The following is a 21,305-nucleotide window of genomic DNA, read 5'->3' on the forward strand; positions in this document are numbered from 1 at the left end:
AGGAAGTATGAAAAAACCCCCTCTCTCCTTGCAGAGTAATTAGGCACTAGTAAAATACTTGCATGATTCCAATATATATTTATAGCTACACGTATTTGAATGTTTTGGTTAACACGAGTCTTTGCAGAGTGAGGGGGGGAAAAAAACCACAACAGAACAAATACAGCTTTTTTAATACAACAGACTGAACCTGACATTTTTGCTTTAATATTTGCTTCTTTTTCCGCATCTCTCTTTCTGTCTCATACACAGACACTAATTTTCTCCTGTAAATTCCACTTCTACCTCTAGTGAGTAATGCAAGTGTATATATACACCCAACCTGTGGTCTTACTGGGTTTTTCATATCACCAATATTTTTAGAATATTTTACTTACTTTTTTATTAGTAATACTAATGTGTACATTAACTGAAGCTGTCTCTCCTGGTGTTACTCAAAATTAAATTGCTGTCAATCCAACACCTTTGGCAAACACTCAAGGAACTTGAAATTTTCTATTAACAAGTAATAGAAAACGAGAATGGATCAGAGGATACGATTATGTGTTACAGCAGCCAAAAATGATCTGCTAGGCTATTTTATTTTTATTTCTGTATATTTAATCTAAAGATTCAGGCACCTGGGGCAGGGTTAAATGAGCAAACAATCTGAGTAATATGCTATCAGACATTCCTAGGGAATACTCGTCTGCCATTAAACAAATTGAATATTGCAGAATGGTTATTGCAGCTTTTTGTACAAAGGCCACAATATAAAAACATATGGTTAGCATCAGAAAATAGTATTGTAAATCTAAACCATATATGCACATATCAAGTCACATTTAGGATTTGGGGGGCGGGGGGGCAGTGGCAACACCCACAACATTCACATGTGAAGAGCCTGAAAGGGTTAAAACTGTCTCAGTCTTAAATTCATCCAGCCTTTCTACTTCATTTTTATCATTTTCCATGTGCTTGCAATGTCTTCTAATAACAGGCCAATTGCTTAACTCACATAGGAATCTAAATTACAATAATCATATGCATTCCTTTCCCCAAGAAAGGAAACACCTGTTGTAGTTAGTTAATTGCTGACTTTTTGTAAGCTTTTGGAAGAAAAGTAACATTTACAAATAATTTATATCTGAAAAACTACAGAAGCAGAGAAACGTGAATTATAAAACTGGTATGAAACTCAAAAACTATGTTGAGACAGTAACAGATGTTTTCACTTTGTTAATTAAAGAAAAACTCTGTATCAAAGTATCATAATAGGATATGGTTATTTTAGAAGTAAGATGGGGCTACTTTCTGTTCCCAGATGGATTTAACACTTCTGCAATAATTGTTACTCATGCCATATAGCAGTAGGAAATAAAAATTAAGCCCTACAAAAATATGAGAATGTATGCTTCTGTAAAAAAAAAAAAAAAATTATTTAAGTATGTGTACATAAATCAATGTACAGTGTAGAAGATATATCCAACAAGAAATTTTTTTTATTTATTCACTTGTTTGTTACAGAATTCTTGCTGAAGTAGAGGAAAAGGCACATATTTATGTGATTATAAGCCCCAAAATGTCAATTAAACATATCTGTTTTTAAATATATACACACACTCTCTCTCTCACATTTGTTTTTTCATCTGAAACCTGTTAATTTTTTCTTATCCACATTTCCATATATACAAAATGTGAAATACTGCCCTAAGCTATGGTACTTTATTATTCATTTATGTAAATCTGTTAAGTCCTTTTTGGGATAATTTCACTGAAATTATGTGCTGTGCTAATGCTCTTGTACAAATATCCACATTTGATGCATGGCACAGTAAATTTTAAATAACAACTACTCATCTGCTATATTAGCAAACTCTGAGTTCTACACTGACCACGCCGTGCTGTTGCCGCTGTGCTGGATGAGCTGCTGAAACACGGTCAGAGCAAAGACCAACATGGAAGAAAGACTCAAGGAAAGAGTTCAGGAAAGGCAAACTTTAGATTCTCCTGTCATGTACAAACAAGCTAATTATTATAGAGCTTTACATCCTGCAAGGTGTATTTTCAAGTGAAAGTCAAGTCTTTACACAGATAAATACCAGCAAAGCTGTTGTGTTCAGTACTAGAAATGGAGGGGGGCGGGGGGGGAGGCTTGGAAGAGCCTGGGTAAGCAGGTCAGTTTTGCTACAATGAAAAATGGTATTTGTTACTAATTCTGCGGTGAGCAGGGAAAAAAAAAAAATCAAAATCTTTGGATATTCCATTCACATCCCCTATCATTTACTATGTCTTCCCTAATGGCTGTCATACAGGTAAGAACTCATTTACCTGGGTTAATAAGGTGCAAGACTAATGAAGGGCTCCCAGCAAAGCAGAGTTAAGCACTGGGAGTACTGTGGAACAGGTCATATGAGCTTTCTGCAGACACCTGTGTTGAGGTATGCCGTAGGACCTGCACAAGGTGTACATAAGGGCATATCCCTTGCTCCAGGCCAGACAGACCCAGGCTAAATTTACCTTGAACGCTGTAGAGGAGCCTGAACTTCTCTAAGGAGCTGGCTGAATACGAGAAGCTTAGCCACATCAGCAAGGTGATGTTTCCACTATTTAGCAGCCAAAGCGAGTCCCAGCAGAATATTGCATTAATGCTGCTGGCACAGAACTTGGCTTGATTATTTGCATGCTACGTTGTAGGTGTACCCTAAAACAATACTTCTCGCTTGCTACTTAACATACCATTCCTCCCACCCTCACCTTATTCTCTGTACAAACTAATTTACGGGGGCTTTTTTTATACAATACCTAGAGTTAATTTCACCTACTGCATTTAATGTCATAGGAGTTATATGTGTAAATCCCTGTACTTAGAGATAAGATAGTCCTTTATGCCATTTTAATCAATCTTTGTCATAGGTATGTTACTTAATAGCTCTGTCTTCCTATAGAAAATGAGCAACTTAAGGGAAATGAAACTTTTCAAAGATACATTTTCCTTCTGGCAGCCTGTGAAATACACCATAATTATCCTCTTTCAATGAATAACGTTTGAAAGAAAATGAACATTCTGTGCACCAAAAGGTATAATACAATGACAATCTCAACTGCCTTGTAAATAAAAGGAAATTGTTTTTCTACTATGATCTATATTGCACAGAAACATATATACGTGCTTTATAAATATAAAACCAAATCAGACTATCAAGCCATTTTTCAAGGTCCTACTACTTCCTAATAACAATAAAATCAGCAACAAGGAATTGTATTTATATTTCTAAAAGATTCAAACTGTGTTATGAATTATGGACTCCATTCCCCAGGCTGATGGGGATTGTATGAATAAGGCTCCTGCTGAACAGAGCACCTCTTGAGTAATAAAGGTATCTAGAGGAAAAGAGTGCACCCTAAAGCTTTGCTGCCGGGGGGGGGGGGGGGGGGGAGAGGGGAAAAGGCTTTTTTAATAGCATAATCAGATCATGACTGTCCAGCCCACAATCTCTTACTAGGAAAACTGTGCTATCTTTAACAGCTTGGTAAAATGAATGTTTGCCTTTCAGACCTTACAAAATAATGGCTGCAATGTACAATTTAACTAAACGGCTAGAACAAAGTACCATTTACCCCTGTCATTCCACTGAACGTGCACATGCAGTAGAAATAAGGTGCTAAAGCCACACAATCTTCAGTAGCTAATATGGGACAAAGGCATTTGAATACCAACCCATCCCTCATAAAGTCATCCAAAATCTAGGTTCTGAGTTAAGAAAATTACCAGTGCCATCACTTTGTCATGTTGAGTACCTCAGCACCTTTCTCACCTCTACACTGTGTCTAAACTCACAACCCATTGCTTAAAGTAAAAGAAAAGAAGTTGGAATTTCTTAATGTGGAAAAACTGTGACATTCATTTCTTCCTCCCCCCCCCCCCCCCAAAACCACTGCCTCCACAAAGATAAGATACTGCTGATTAGTGGTAATACATCACAGTACGAATCTTACTGCTCCACAGCTTCTAGAGGAATGACGAAAAACTGGGAACTACTATATCAGTAGAAGGAACTTCTCAGTTGCATCCTGCCTTAGGCAGGTCCTGGATTTGCAGGAACAGGTGCTTCCACAGGGGCAAATTGGCAAGGGTTCCTTGCCCTTGTTGAATTTGCAACCTCACCAAAGCCAGAGGTCAACACCTCGCACACTGATGAGCTACACCATGCAGCTGCTCTCGGTGAGACATTTTGTGGAGCAAAATGCCCAGCGCGGTGGCCAATTACTGCTGTTCAGCAGGTAGAAGAGGCAATGCACAATGGCTGAGTGCTGCAACACAAGTGCACACAAGGGAAACGGGATATTCAGCATACCATGAAGATTTTTAAAAGGTGACAAAATAACGCAGTCCAAACTCAAGAGGGGGCAGTATATAGCACCACTGAACGCTACTCTGTTTCCCAACACTGCCTATGCTATAATCCCCCAAAGAGGTGTTCCCCTGCTCGAGTCCCCAACACCTGGAAGCTATATATACTCCAAGCAGGGTCTGCACACAGGGGAAAGAGATATTCTGCTATGGTCTCTTTCTGCTCAGTAGATTAGTGACTACGGCGTTCAGAGAAAGAGAGCACGGTTCAGCTCAACAGGGCTTCTCTGGCAGAGTGGTACCTGGTTCCCACTCCTGCTCTAAGGACTCTTCAGGTATTTAATGAGCTGTTGCCTCATGCAGCACATACAGAAATTCATCTCACCACCTAGTCAGCTGGAAGTGAGGTGTCTAACCCGGCCTATTACTTAGGATCCACTTACAATAAATGGAGGCAGAGTCCCCTCCAGTGAGCATTTTATTCTGCCTAGCTTAGACCCTTATTTGAGCATGGGACAAACACTTTTCTTGAGGTGACTCTATCTACCGGCTATAAGGGTTGATTTTAGACACTAAAGTTAACCTAACTTTGACAGTCCTCACAAGAATTTGGTTTACTGTAAACAACACAGACTCGCATAACTGTAACAAGAAATTCTACACAGAAATATGTGAAGTTTAGGTTAAAGCTTCAATTCATGCTTTAAGATGTTTAGAATATGGTGCATGCATAGACAGGAAAAAAAATAATTGCCTGAATAAATTTAGGATTTTTTTTTTTCTAATGTTTAAACTTTGAAGAAGTATCCGGATTAGAAGGGTTAACTTTGCTATTTATTTAGGGGATTTCTCTGCCTTCCTAGTTTCAATCAAGGACAGAAAATAAAGTGCCAAAACCCATGAAAAATGCTGCTATTTTCAGAGCAATTAAACAAAGTTTAGGAAAGAAATGAAAATTTCATACAAGGATAATTTTGTGTTATTTTCCAAGTAAAGAAATTCAGGTATATAACTAAATGAAGTGGATTTGTGAGCCAAACATTCAAAGATGTTTAGATTCATGTAATGCTATAACTCATCATGTGTATGTTTCCTAAATTTACACCCTAGACATAAGTTCCCACATGCTTTTATAGTAGTTTACATTGAAATAATACTGGACTCTTCTCCTGAACTTTATACACTTAATGCTTTGACCCTATACATATATCATCAGTGTTTAGTCCCATTTAAATAGGCAGACAAGGACGCATATGGATCCTCCTTCCTTTTTACCTTTTTTGGGAACTGAGACACACTATCTGCCATAACCCTTTTAAATTTAACTTATTTTACTACTTATTAAGGAAACTTGGTTTCTTCTTTTTTCTGATCTGTGTGTTAGACAAGTTGCAGGTCTGCTCAGGTTGTTTTCATTAGGAAAAGAACACCAGTGTTAGATTTTCATTCTTCATGCTTCTTCCTTACCATTACAGACAAAAGATCTTTCTCCTTAAATGTAGGAAGACTTGAACAGAAGGCAGTCTCTTTGCTTATCTAACAGTTTTATCATCAGAATTTGGCTGAGAAAGCTGTCTTTCTCTTCACTTTTTCTAAGAAATGCATGAACAGATTTTCTATTTCTGTGTTCGGTGCTTCCTCTTTTCTCAGGTTCACTGTTCTTTTTCTGTTATTTTTCACAGCAATAAAAACCTTTATGAATATTACCCAGCAAGGTATTTCCAACATATATGCCCTGCTTGTATCTTTGTTTTGGATAGAGACATATACCTCAGTTTGTGTAGAGACTTCCTGAAAAAGGACCATAAATGGTTTGAAAGCTATCTCAAATGCAAGAAGGTGTTTACACATCCCTGTTATCTAGTCTAGTGAGTGTGAGCCTAGCTCAGAACAGTGTGTAATTATTATTTCCTTTAACGTTTAACTGATTTAGTCACTGGTTTTCATTAGTTAGACATATTTCTGCTTCCTTGAATTCTGAATACCAAATGTATTATTACCTCAAGTTCTTAAACAGATATTGTGATCAACTTAATTTACCTTTTTCTTTCTTTCTTTCTCTGAAGTAAGACAAATAACCTACAACACTGATTACTAAAATTGGTAGAACTTGATTATATCACTACTATTTGCTGTCATCAAACTATATATGTATGTGCACAAAAATACCTAGTTAGGATTGTCGATGCAGCAATTAAATTATTTTACTTAGATACTCTGTCTAAACAACATTGTTTCTATAAATTGAATGTCTTAACATAGACCAGCTATGAAATAGCTATAATTAGTTATTTTTCTCTGTGGTAATATGTTAATGGCTATGTTGCCCAAAACTGTCTAAACAAGACATGAAATAAGGGCGATTACCTTATCTAGCCATTACATTACCCATAGGATTTAATAAAAATTTATTATAGAGAGTTCATTAAACATGCCTTGTATCATGTCATAAATAATCTAAAGTGTACCAATACTGAATATACACTGTGTATATTCAGCGTATATAGTATATGCACTATGTATATAGAACACAGTTTCTAACTTTTTCAACTTATGAAATTAATTCATATTTAGACATCTCAAAATTCATAATGTGTCAAAATTTAAATTTAGAGAATTATAAGCAGCAAGGAGAAGTCACCTGGCCAGTGTGTAGTTTATGAAAGACCTCCATAAATTAAATTAGTCTGCTAGCCCACAAAGTTTATAAGTTGTTTAGAGGACTCTTGTCAAGAATCCCCTGGCTATAGGGAAGTTTGGGATGAGATTCTCCCCCTCCCCTGTAGAGTGGAATTTGACACCTAATAAGAAAGTTTTTTTCTCCTCTCTTACTATGTATAGATATTTTGAAGTGTTTTAAGGCCTTCACCATCTCTGCATGTCCCCTACTTTTAACTGTAGTGAACTGTCTGTATACACATTATTCTATTCCCAAAACTTCTGCATTTCCATTCAGAAAGTCATAATGCAGTTATTATCAGAGATTTCCACATGGAGTTATTGAATCATATTGGTAAGCTTGGTTTATGCCTAGGTGCTGTGACATGAATGCACATTGTCTTGAATTAGTCTAGTAGTCTGGCATGTTGCTGAGTAATAGTGCACTGCAGCTCTCTTAACAAGCTGCGCAGATCAACTTGATAAATACTTGGTTAAGTATCAGTGTGCCTGGTGATGTAAAAAATAAATAAGAAGAAAGTATTGCACTGAAATATTTACAGTCTAAAGGTTTCACCCATTAACAGTTCATAGATACTGTCTTCAGGAATGAGTCCACTGAGGTGACTGGAACTATTTGTGCAAAAACAAGCTATGTATATGTTTGCAATAAAGTCTTAAGAGACTTTTAAAGAGATTCCATTTCAGGACAAGGCTCTAACTGAACTTCAGCAATGAAAGCAAATCAAACCATAACAACATCCACCCCAAAGGATTCCTACTCCGCTCAGCAAAAAGTTTACTAGAGAGATTTTCTAAAGAATTATTTCCTTTTTGTCACAAAAGGTTTGAAAAATTTACTTAGTATCTCTGTGAGGAAGAAAATTTTGCTGTTTAACACTTAACATAAGTGGTATATATTTCACGTAAGATATGTTGTCATGATTCAACTTATGTTTTGGATGTAATTTCCAAACAACAAGTAGCTCAGTTATTTACATTTATGTTTCTCAACTCATACTTTAGTTTCTATGCAGTATGTTCATCTTTTTAAAGCACTGATTTTTGGCATTTATCAGTATCCAAACAAAAATCCTGTCCAAATAATGTTCAAGGATAGTTCACAGTTACATCTAAAATCTGTACTTAGAAAAAAATTGATTGTGGATAGATATATCATAGATATGTACATACTAGAAGATTTTAAAACAAAACAACAAATGGAAACATTGCAAGTGTCAGATTCATAAAGTCAAAATACTAATTAAATCATTGACTTTCACGAATTGTGACATATATTTGTAGTTATATTTTTTCCTAATGCATTGATTTTGTACAATAGAAATGATAATGAAAAATCAGAAATTAAAATGAAATTAAATTAGAAAAAAAACAATCTGATTTTTACCCTAATAACACTTGTTGAAAGACCCTCTGTACTTCTGCACAGGAGCTGAAATGAAAAGTGTAGTATTTTTTTCCATTAACAAAGAATAGGATAATATTAGGTACATTACAGCTAAATACGGTTTTCTTTCCAATGAGTTGTAAGTTAATCAGACAAATATATTTTCATACATGTTTTATATGAAAATATCAAAGCCAGTTACTAGTTAGATAGAAATATGAGGTACACACAGACACACACATACCTATATGCTATCAGTGCCAAATTTTGCTCTTTAGTGTACATGCACAGCTCCTAATGAGGTAAGCAGAGAATGTACTTAAATAGTGCACATTTTAAATTGCTACATTTCAATATATTGTTTTTCAGACTATGTGCATATAATCAGATTGTTTTCCAAGCAGGTGCCCATTTGATTACTTAAAGTCCAAATTGTGGTCTGGCTATCGAGTATGCAGAGGTGGAAAATGGGAAGGGCAGAGAAAATACAAGCCTTTTTGCATCAACAGCTGACAACAGTAAATAGGGGAAAAAAGAGGGGAGTAGGCTCAGAGGAATATACCTTCCCTGAATTGTACAGATATATAAGAAAGAAAAAAGATTTGGCAGAACTTTGACGCTTTTTCCTGCAGTGATGATTGTGTTGCACGTATATGGCTTGCGTTAGGTGATACACACAAGAGCAGGGGGAGAACAGCAGCAGGACCTCACAGAGGTTTCTTCTGCTTTGAAAGTTCTCAAAGTCCTCCGGGGGCTGTTCCGAGAGAAGCAACACAACACACTCGGGGGCAACAAACTACCCAGAGTGAGGAGACAGCTTTCATTAGTCCATGCAAGTATCCCATTTAAGGGCTCAGACTTTGAATACTAAACTTCAATTCATGTATTTAGGGTCAATTATAAAACCGTAAAAGCAGAGAGACGACGAGAATACAGATTGATATACAGTTTAAAAAACCACAATTGAAAAAGACTAAAACTAAATGTGCATGCCACTCAGAAGTCCCATATAAGAGTAGATTTAAAAACAAAAAAACAAACCACCACAAAACCCAACGCCAAAACCTGATATATATATCGACATGAAAACATGAGGATGTTTGATTACTGTCTCCTAGAAAGTGCAATGTTTAGTTGTCAAGTGATTAGATGCTTTATTTGGACATAAAACGAACTGAAAGGATATTTATGCAGAATAACAAGCAGAAGTTAACAAGCAGGCATGTATTTACCATGGTTCTCAATACAGCAATACCTATTTCTGCACAAGGCATTAACATTTTGTAAAATGTTTTCTTCAAACTAAAAAGTACAATCCAAATGTCCCTAAGAAAACAATCAGCTAGACAATATCGTGCTCTCGGATTTGCTTGTACAAAGCTAGTGAAGGAATCATAGTGCTTTAGAAGTGACAGGCAGTCACTTATTTCCACAGTGGGTAGAGTTAGATTTATCAAAACTATTTGAGAAGCCTAGACATAAAATTGATTGAATTCCATTATTCAGCAATAATCTTGAATACTGAGATGAAGAAGCATACTCTAATCTGAGAACCTATCTTAGCTAGCAGAATTAAGTGACTATTCTTTGCAGCATAAAATAGGAGTGGATCCACAGAGCAAATCAGTTGGTTCTCAAATGTTCACACCTTATTTATTTTGGAGTTTTACTTTGAGTTGTTTTAACCTGGTTCCATGGACTGAACACCCATTTGCAGTCAGAGCATGTGCCCACCCCCCCATTTAAAAGGAATCCAGTTTGCATGCCCAAGACTGCTCAGTGTTGCAAACTGGAATGCAATAAACACAGACAACTGGGAAACCCAAGAAGCGTACTCCTGTTAAGCACTAAAATGCTACTGTAGATGCAACCAATGATACTATCCATGTACTCAGTGACGAGATAGAGGTGCTCTAGCTTATGATATTGAGAAGTCAATCTCTGCTTTGAAGTTGCCTTTTGGTTGAAGCTACTTTCATCCACAGTGTATATAAACTGATTAGAAACTAAGTCATGAGACAAGTTTTTCTAAAGTAAGGTGCTTACTGTTTGCATTATGAACACTTCGACAGATAATGTAGGATCTTCTGTTCAGTCTTTAATATTTTTATTATTATTTTACTTTTTCCTGTCCAGGAAAACGGAAATGGAGTGTAACAATGCCCTTCTAATATACCAAAAATAGTCAGTAGTTTGAAATCACTGTTACCTAAGTATCAAATACATACATAACTTAAATAATTAAAGAGGTTATAACATCTTGTTTCACTACTATCAAGAGGGTGAAATGTCCTGTCTCCCTATGTTCAGAAGCAACACAAAAGGCAAAATTTTGGTGAGTCCATTACCCAGTAGCCTGCCTCCATCTCTTGAACATAATATAGACATTATAGTGTACGCAGAAGCTTAGCAGTTGATAAGACTTCAGCTGGCAGAGTGTATTGGTAAGTTACTTTGAGATACTGAGAACATATGTCAAATTGCTAAAACATACAGAAATTTTGAGTCCTAGTGCCTATTGCAACCTCCAAGCCATAGAAAACTACTTTATTCTTAAACTTTTGTCAACCAGGTAAGTTAGCTGGATTAAAACTACAACACATATTAATTAACTCAGATATAACTAGTGACTTAAAAATTACTGCTGATGAAATATAAAAAATAGGATAACCAAAAGGATCACAATAACATCAGATAGTTAAAGTCCTGATCTTTATTCAGTCTGAATGAGGAGAAGCAGGAAGATACTCTGAAGCAGGAGATACTCTTTTCCATAGGATAAAAAGAAAAAAAAAAGTTTTCAAAGTCTGGTCTGTTCATCCCTTGGTGTGAACAGAATGATGTTTTATAATCACTAGAACTTGTGATACGCAGGGCTGTGTTACAATGCATAGTATTCAGATTCTACGAAGTCGAACAGATATTACTATTTACTATAGGTTTTGTAAAAAATTGTAAAAATTTATGGAGCAAATGCTCCTAATCACCAGGAAAGTATATGAGCCCTGAAAGGATAGATCACACCCATGCAAGCAAGATACAGCATACGCATTCAAGGATTGCATACAGCATCACAGCACAGTAACGTAAAATGTATAGACAGCTTGCTCTTGTTACTCTGAAGTAGTTTTCCACAGCCTCAGGCCAAAGTTTGTCAGAAACAGGGCATGATTATCCCCAAGTTTTATGCACACTGACATTAAGAAGCATTATAAATGCTCAGTAAGCATTTTCCGACTCCAAAAACTCCAGGTACTTCTAGACTGAATATTGCAGTAGCAAACAGTGCCACATGGTGTGCTTAGTCTGCTTAACAGGTAACATCCAAGGCAGGTTTTCAAGTATATGGACTGTAACTGTCAGCACATCTTTGTTTATGCCCTTCCTCCAGTGCTTCCCGTCAGAAAAGCTAAATGCACAAGAAAAGAAATAGCTAAGAACTGTCTATCCTTTTTCTTGACAAGAGGCAATACAAGAGCAACTATACAACTGAGCTGGCTGTATGGAGCCAGATAGCCTATATTAATCTGTAAGCTTACCTTGGCATACAAACTTCAATTCCTTGGCATCTGTGACAGTGGTTCTCTTATCTGACCTCTTCTTTTCTGTCCGACGGTGGCTACGTCTTTTCTTTGTCTCTCCCCAAAGATTCGATCCGCCATGCATGCTTGGGATGTTCAGAATGGCAATTCCTTCCAGAGAAATATTGGTTAAGTCTAGCTGAATTCCATCACACTGATTAGCAAGGAGAAAAAAGGAAAGGAAAAAAAAACAAAAAAAGAGGAAGAGAAAGCAGTAAAAGAGAAAGAAAAATCAGAATGTTCTACCTATCAGATATTTTTCTTCAACAATTCATCATTCTTAACACTGTTAATGGTTTATTCAATGTTTACACCTAAGATATATACTTATAGCTGGAAAGGAGATACGAGATAGGAACAGATCCTCATTCAGAAGGCAAAACATGATTCCTATTCAGCTCTTGATTGCTTAAGTGTGGTACCATTTGATGGAGTCTTGTTATCTGATACCTATTCATCAACCCAAGTGAAACATGTTTGTAGCTTCACTACAGCTATTAGCACAAAAAAGTTTATACTACAAAAATTTCTATAGCAATAACTGGAGTTTTTTTGTTGCCTATTCCAGCTAAATTGTCTTACGATTTTGCAATGATACTTGTCATTATAACACCTGAGTCCCTTCCACATGAAACCGAATATAAAAGTCCCTGCATACAGAGCATACACAGCTTCATGGAAAAGGGTCTAAGCGGGCCCTGAGAGCACAGAACACCACACCACTATTAACTTCAATCCAAAGGCACAACTGGCACATTAGCGTAGGGCTATGCCTGACTAAAAACTCCTACTGAGAGGTAAGATTAGTAAAACTGGGTACAGCAAAATGCAGATGCAGGTACAGCACTTCTTATCCCAGAACTTCCATCAGCCAGTTCTCTGAAATATGCAGCATTGCCAAAGGAAAACATGGGATATGGAGCTAAAGAAGAGGTATCAGTGCTCTAAAAGCCTTCCAAGACTTACTGGACACACAGAAGAAATCTTACTCTGTGGGACAGTCCCTTCAGTGATGGAATCATTACTGTAGGGCACCTTGTGTCACTAATGTGTATTTCTCCTGCTTCCTACAGCAACACTGGACATTGAGGCATTTTATAGGTGTATATTCCTTTGCTAAATTTGGCTTCAAATCACCTCTTATAAAGGGACCATAATTTTCACTTCCAGAATGGTTCAGGGACCTTAACTTATCAGCCTGTTCAGTGACAAACTGCAGCATCTTCTCAGGTGACAAAAGCCTACAACATTTGCAAACACAGTTCACCTGGCACACATTGGATGAGATGTACCTAGATTGATAGGACACATCTAGCCTTCATAGACTATAATTTACTCAGGCTAAGTCCTCCTCTCCACCCACATTGTTTTAGGATCAGGGGAATCTCCTAACCCATATAAAACACAGCAAAATACTGAAGAACCTCCACAGAAGAAAAAAAGACCCAACTTCAGATAACTGCGGTTGAACCTGCAGGTGTAAGGCAAAGCATCGAGTTCTACTTATTAATTCACTGAACCAGTCAAAGTTTCCAGGATTTATGTACTTGTACCTTGGCTAGAGGTAGATTAGCTTCATGCCTCACAACATAGCTAGAGTATATAGATATCCTGGAAAGTCACACGCGCCTTACACTGTATAGCAGCATATTTTTAAAACATTAGATCCTACTCCTGCAATGTTCTGCAAGCCAGTAGGGGGTCCAGTCATGCATTTAAAACTGATTAAGGGTCTTATTTTGTAATTCCAATATACAATAATCAGGAAGAAAACTGGAAAAATAATTAACCATGCTTCAGTAATAGTCCACTGACATCTTGCAGCTTGCTGCTCTGTGGGTCACTGGCAATTTTTCCTCTTTGCCTAAACCTTTATCACAGCTTTGTAGAAGAAAAGGAAAGTACAACTCAAAAATAACTGTGCATAGTTATTTGTTTACCCTGAAACTTTCTGAGATCACAAAACAGAACTGTATTATAATGCATACTCTGCATCTTCTTAATTCTTCTAAGAAGAGTGTAAATCTGGAGAGAGAACAATTTCAGCATTAAGGTTTCCATTTCATATTTGCTCTTCAAGAATTAAATTTTAAACCTGTGGATTATATTCATATAGGGAAACCTTTAGAGTCAAAAGACATATCTGGAAGTGAGTTGGCAGTTGTAGCAACTACTGCAATTGAAAATGCAACTTTTTAATCACACTTTTTTTACAAGAAAAAAGGCATGGGTCTTCACTGTTATTTTGGAAGCAAATTCATGGTTCCCCCCTATATTTTATATATATTAAATATTAAGATGATTTATTTTACTAAAAATTCTGCTCATGTGTATGCTCACTTACTGCTATACATTCTAGATAAACAGATATTAATTTCATAATTAAAAGTACTCTTGTGTAAATACCCTGCAGGCCTCAATGAATCAAACACATACTGTGTGTCAGGCCTCCCACTGTCTTCAAGTGGAATGTACTGGCTGGATAATTAGATAGTACATATTTTTTAACCTTATTTGCATGCATATTATATCTTTTGCACACTGACAAGCAGCAGTAACAACAAAAGTCAGATTACCACAGGGAATTCCCACAAAGAAGTCTTCATTCCTTATAATTTGCAGCCTAAATTAAAATAATTTGATCTTTGACAAGGATGAAATGTCAAGCAGAAGGGGGTCCTCTACAAGCCACGGCCTGTGGCTTCTGAAATCTGCCTAATTTATGTCAGTCACTTCTTAATACATATTTAAGTATTACACGAGAAAGATGATAAATATGCAATCTGACACCTTTGGTATTTCCCTGCTGTTAATTTATAAAGGTCTGGCGTCCCCCAAACTGACTGGAATTATTTAAATAAAAGAAGAATTGTGAAATAGGATGGCGCAGGGTCTGGCTTCCATTTTCACTCAATATTGAACACAGCAGGTAGTACACTAAGACAATTATTTGACTAGGCCTCAGAATCCCACAGTGACGAGGAACTTTCTGAATTAGTAAAGGAGGATTTCTTTTGTTCATACACAGACAAGAAGTTTGCGCTACAGGTAGCTCTGTGTTGTCCTAACACATTCATACACTACAACAACAAAACACAGATGTGTTCTGCTCCTTTTCTTTTTTTTTTAATTTTTTTATGTCAAATAATGCAATTATGCTGCTAAAAATAAAAGCACGCTTTTAAAATGCAGAGCATGCCTATCTAGATTAGAAATAAACAATAGTGCTTCTATTTCTTTTTTGCCCTCTTTCCTGGCCTCAGTCCCTTTTCAGGCATTATCTTTTACACTTCATTCATTAGATCAAAATTTTTCAGATCATCTCGAAGTTGAAAACATATCCGTGCCCGAAAACAGCTGAGACTAAGGCTTTGCTGTGTAACCAAGTGCAGTATCATGCAAGACCACATGATCGTGTAAACTCCTTTCCCCCACCCATTAATACCAGGTGGTATAGTAGGTTTCCTCTGGTCCCACAATGCTTTTACAGCGCTGCAGGTATGGACCATGCCACCTCCACTTACGCTGCATCTACGCCTCCTCTCGTTAAATGCCCTTCACACACCTTTCTTTTTTTCTGAAGTGGAAATAAAGTATAAGTGCTCTAAACTGTAAAGTCTTAAGCCTCATTTACTGACACATTATTATTATTATTATTATTATTATTATTGTTGTTGTTGTTGTTGTTGTTGTTGTTGTTGTTGTTGTTGATTTCTTTTTTGCCCTCTTTCCTGGCCTCAGTCCCTTTTCAGGCATTATCTTTTACACTTCATTCATTAGATCAAAATTTTTCAGATCATCTCGAAGTTGAAAACATATCCGTGCCCGAAAACAGCTGAGACTAAGGCTTTGCTGTGTAACCAAGTGCAGTATCATGCAAGACCACATGATCGTGTAAACTCCTTTCCCCCACCCATTAATACCAGGTGGTATAGTAGGTTTCCTCTGGTCCCACAATGCTTTTACAGCGCTGCAGGTATGGACCATGCCACCTCCACTTACGCTGCATCTACGCCTCCTCTCGTTAAATGCCCTTCACACACCTTTCTTTTTTTCTGAAGTGGAAATAAAGTATAAGTGCTCTAAACTGTAAAGTCTTAAGCCTCATTTACTGACACATTATTTTATTATTATTTATTAAAAATACATACTTAATTTTGCCCTGTTATTTTTTTTCCTTTAGAACCTATGTTTCTCTCCTCAACTTCTTGGATCCCAGTTTGGAAATAAAAACACATCTTATTCTGGATAACATAAGAATTTAGTGTCCAAACTTTGTTCTGCATCTCACACAGAAGAAAATATACAGAACATGAGAGATGAATGTGTATCAGGAAAGCCAAGCTTAATTAGGTTAGAAATCAAATACAGGGTTTGCCCACAGGACATTTGATTGCGGTCTCCCAGCTCAGAGATACAGATCCTTAATCTTCATGGGCTTTGTTCATTCAAAATTTGGCTGTAGAGCAAATGCATTCTTTGTGCATTTTATTCGGAGCGAAATGTGGTATCATACACTAAGCTCTCATTTACAGCAACATCCCCAAGCAAGGGGCAGCAGGTTAAAAATCAGATGAAAACAGTGCTACTCCCAAGTGTTTATAACATAAAAACAAGAAACATTAGATACAAGCATATTGGCAAGCATTGTTCATTTAAATGTAATTTACTCATTGTAAATAAATCTGTAAATAACTACCTCCTAACACTTCTTGTGTAAACATTTTGGAAACTATTTCCCCTAAGATTTTTGTTCCTAATTGTAGGACTAATGATAGTGACCAGGATAGATGAAGTAGATATTGACAAACATGTCTCATATACTAGCAATGTAATACTTCATTGGTAATAATAGTGTTACCGATATGAATTGGCAATAATTATACAACTGGTATCAGCAGCATCACAAACTTGTATGCATACTTGTTTGCTTTGGGATGTTAACATTTCATCACCCTTTCAATGGTTACAATTAGATGGTTTAAGATCATCACATCTTACAGGCTATGTAAGATTTTTGCCGGATGGAAATATTTTCTTGGGAAAGCCTGCTCTTCAATTTGTATTTAATCAAAAGGTACATTTAACTTGCAGTATATTCAAATCAAATCAAATCAGGTAAGCATTTCTTCCAATAACTAATCAAATATTTTTCAGGCTACATGTACTTAAACCCAAATGTGTGAAGCACTGTCTTGGGAAGCAAGAGATTTTTTGTTCGATTTGTTTTTCCCAAGGTTTTTGGTTGGTTGGTTGGTTTTTTTTTTATTTTTTACTCTAACGTGTGGAGCATGTTTCCACTTTAAAAAGAAACATAACAGCATAACAGGCAAGTCTGGCACCACAGGTCTTACAGTTTCAGTCTCAGTATTCTTTGTTACTGTTCTATGACCAGATCCATGGTCCCTTCAGATCATTTCAGACTTCGCCTTTCAGGAGGCTTCTACCAGACTCTCATAGCTCTCACCATACTTCTCTGAGTGCCTCTTGCTACTATACAAATACTCCATTAACATGTGCAGTTTCTCATTACTATTGGAAAGGAAAAGCACCATAATCCTCTTGAGAAATGATTTCATTATTTAACTTAAATTCTCAGGTTTGTACCTTCACTCATTTCACATTTTTCATTTACTTATTTATAAATATCAGCCCCCCCAAACAGTTTATGTAATGTAGCCGCTTATTCTATCAGCCATCAAAGTAGCAGTAGCACATTATTTTAAATTCCTATTTTGTCTGTAACTACCCTGTGTCTTTTCAGTTAATGTTCAATGTATAATGGAAAGATGACCCCTTGTACAGAGAGAAAAGCTATTTAATGAAGGGGAATGATTCCAAAAAATATATATTCTTTAACCTTTATTCAGGAAAGTAAGTACAATTTTAGGGAATTGAGTTTTAAAGGTTATAAAAACTTGGGACCTAGAAATAATAAGATTTTTTTTTTATTTTAATCCTGCAGCAGCTCTCACTCCCTCTGACAGTCTTTCATTTTTCCATCTGACCTAGCCACACTCCCTATTGATTTCTAATGTTACACTTCACCTCTTGACCTCGTCTACTGTATTAAGACTTCACTAATCATCAAACTGAACTTTGTTCCAGTGTGCAGGGCTACACTACAAATAGACACGATAAAAATAATATTTTGGAATATAGGGTCGAAAGGATGTGCACTGCTTTGCCTTGTTGGATTCAGGCACTCTGCACCCTTGCTCCCTGCATTTCAGCCAAACTAGTGACATTTCAAGGAGAAAGGCAACAATTAGTTTCTTACTTCTATTTCTACAGATTCATGCAGCTTCTTACAGGTGGCTGAGAAAGTTTCCGAAGTGCCAAATTCAAAATACCAAAATTTGTTCTTCATTCTGAAACAAGAAAAAAAGAAAAGAAAAAAGAAAGATCTTATTCACTATCAATATGTGACAAAAGTGATCATCCTGTCTTCCATTATAAGTAATGGCAAAGGCTTGGGAACATGTGACATCCCATTTGAAATAGATGAGCTCATAATTTTCAAAGCTTAAATGTTGGTGTCAAGTTGTATGATATCCCCTAAAGGGATAACAGGAATGTGTTGAACTGACAGGTTCAAATGTACCTTTGACTTTTCTTTTTCAGTGACTATCAGAATATTTTTTGTCACTTAACCAGTGACATGCCTCAGAAAAATGTATCGATTTTATTTCATGTCTTACACCTACTATACGATTTCTGATTCATGGTTAAAATCTCTATCCCACAAAGTACTAGAATGTGCAAGCAGGGCACTCCCATAATGAAGAAGAGCCAAGACAAGAATGTAGCTTGCCTTAAGTTAGCTAAAGGTAAAGGTAAAAGCTTATTGTTCATGATGACAGATGAGATGATAGTCGAAGAAAATAAAAATTCCAGCTCTAATAATCTTTAGATATTTTGCAGTAGGAGAGCTGTATTACCGGGTATTTAACTCATAGACACATTTTAAATGGGTGACGGGACCTGCATCTTGAAGTTCATTAACAGATTCTACAGAAAAATAAAACTGGATATAAATGCTAGTAAATTGCTTAGTTTATACGACAGCAGGCAGAGATTACACTTTTTTCTTCTTAAGTACATAAAGATTGCACTTCTGTTTTACCAGATTTATTGCATACTGTTAAATACAATCAGGACACCAGCAGTACCATTTCAAATAGGTATGTGCAGTTTTGTTTAACTCTCATGAGTAATTATTATCCTGTAACAAAACAAGAAGCAAAACTAAAAAAAAAAGACACTGAATTAGAAGTCATTATTCACACTTAGGAATCAGGTATGAACACAGTTCATCCACTTGTATAAACTGTTTTCTGACACAGACACAGCATAGTGTCCTTGGAACTTGAAAATGACTGGGTTTGCACGAGCTAGAAGTGGAGAAGAGGGAAACGCAGATGTAGATGACTGTCAAACATGCCAGCAAAAGCAAAAATACTACCCTTGGTACTTATTCCAAATTACACACACAAGTCTACTTAGTGTCTCTCGAAGTCCACTTAATGGCTCTTAAAGCCACAAAGGGAGGAGGGGCACTACAGTACTGGCCATTCCCAGAAACCTGCTGGCACACGAGCCAGCAGTTCCTGGTGCAGCACCAGAGGTGTGTGAGGATGTCCTACCTGGCAGCCTGCACGGGGTGGGGAACTGAAGAATAATAAAGGAGAAATCAATACATTTCTGAAGAAAAAGTTACAGGCATTTCCGAAGGTTTTTGCACCCAAAATCTGAAAATGTTTGGAAACCATTTCTGAGAACCGGCTCTGGGATAAATGGCATATTCTCAAAAGAGCTCCAACAAGCCTCAGACCAGATTCAGCTTCCAGACTCCCAAAGTCTGATATACGTTCCTTCTATACCTGCACATTAGTTAGCACACTGACATGCTGGCCTGGGATCAACTACTCTATTTATGCCAATGTATATGAAGAAACGTAGAGTCCTTTAATTTCCAAACAAGTGTGAACAAAGTACTGAATTCCTGTTGGGTCCCTTTGGAAAATCTGGATGTAGCTATTTTCCTGCTACTTTCTACACAGGGACGATGAATAATGAAACAATAAAAAAACCTGACGTAAGTATTCAGAAAAATACTTCATCATTTCTTTTGATCCTATTATTAAGACCAACAAGCCTTTGCACCTTCTCCTTTGAGAGCCTTTCCTCTTGCTATTCAGTTATTTTTACCTCAAATGAAGCATCTTTTCTTTTTCTTTATTGAAAAACCTGCTTTAAATTGACTTCTTAACACTGTATATAATAATCTGACTTGCACAAAGATAAAATAGATAGCTATATTTTAGAGTCATTCAGAATATATTGCGTCAAATTCATGTATTTTGAGTTCAGCAAAACAAAACCCAGCATTGTCAGTGCACTCAAGGTTTATTAGAACATTTAGATCTATAAATCAAAACTTTGTAGAATTATATGACAGAAGATTAAGCACATTTATCAGGTGACGTTTTGATGGTAGATGTATTTCTTGTCATTCTAATTTTAGAGTCATTCAGAATATATTGCGTCAAATTCATGTATTTTGAGTTCAGCAAAACAAAACCCAGCATTGTCAGTGCACTCAAGGTTTATTAGAACATTTAGATCTATAAATCAAAACTTTGTAGAATTATATGACAGAAGATTAAGCACATTTATCAGGTGACGTTTTGATGGTAGATGTATTTCTTGTCATTCTAATATACCCTATAAGATTCTGTTAGGCCAAAAAATGTAGTCTTGCGAGCCTGTTCTCCTTTCCCTAGTTTACTATATCTCTGTTTTTAAGGGTAGAAAGACAACCTACTTGACAGCTTTTCCACTACAAAGGTAGATGTAGATACAAATAATTTTGTTCTTCATCTTCAAAAGGATTTACCAACTCCCTTTACCAGCCATGAAATAGATTAGATTGCATGTTTTTATTCAAATGCACTATATTTTTTTATTGAGCAGAAAACTGTATTATATCTTTTCTTATATGTACAAAACACAGTTAAATGTAAAGAAATCAAGACAAATTATACTAAAATTTCCGTAAGGAAGACCAGTCTTATTATTATAGTAAATATTCTAATTTTTCTAATAAGAAAAAAATCTCTAAATTCTTATCTTCCACTTGCACTCCTCTTTCAAACAGGTGAAGCTTATCTGCTTATCAAAACAGCAGCAAATAGTAGAAGAGTCCATTTAGAAGATTAATGAACTACTCTCATGGCCATTTAATTTCTATCACAATGGTGTAAGTAAATTTTAGGCTGGTAAACGAATACATATTTAATGACAATTTTGCAGCATTAAAACT

General features: G+C 36.3%; 1 protein-coding gene across 1 annotated transcript in view; it reads right to left on the minus strand.

The window, feature by feature from the left end:
• The window catches only part of DGKB (diacylglycerol kinase beta), a 331,298-nt gene that overhangs the window by 65,075 nt on the left and 244,918 nt on the right, over positions 1–21,305 (minus strand). Inside the window, exons 22-23 of the mRNA XM_009281041.1 lie at positions 18,261–18,351; positions 11,939–12,134 (exon numbers count right to left, since the gene is read on the minus strand). Of these exons, the coding sequence (XP_009279316.1) occupies positions 11,939–12,134; positions 18,261–18,351 (287 nt within the window). The remainder of the gene's footprint in view (positions 1–11,938; positions 12,135–18,260; positions 18,352–21,305) is intronic.

This window comes from Aptenodytes forsteri, unplaced genomic scaffold (genome assembly GCF_000699145.1).
Source record: "Aptenodytes forsteri isolate BGI_AS27 unplaced genomic scaffold, ASM69914v1 Scaffold292, whole genome shotgun sequence".
NCBI classification, from domain to species: Eukaryota; Metazoa; Chordata; class Aves; order Sphenisciformes; family Spheniscidae; genus Aptenodytes; species Aptenodytes forsteri.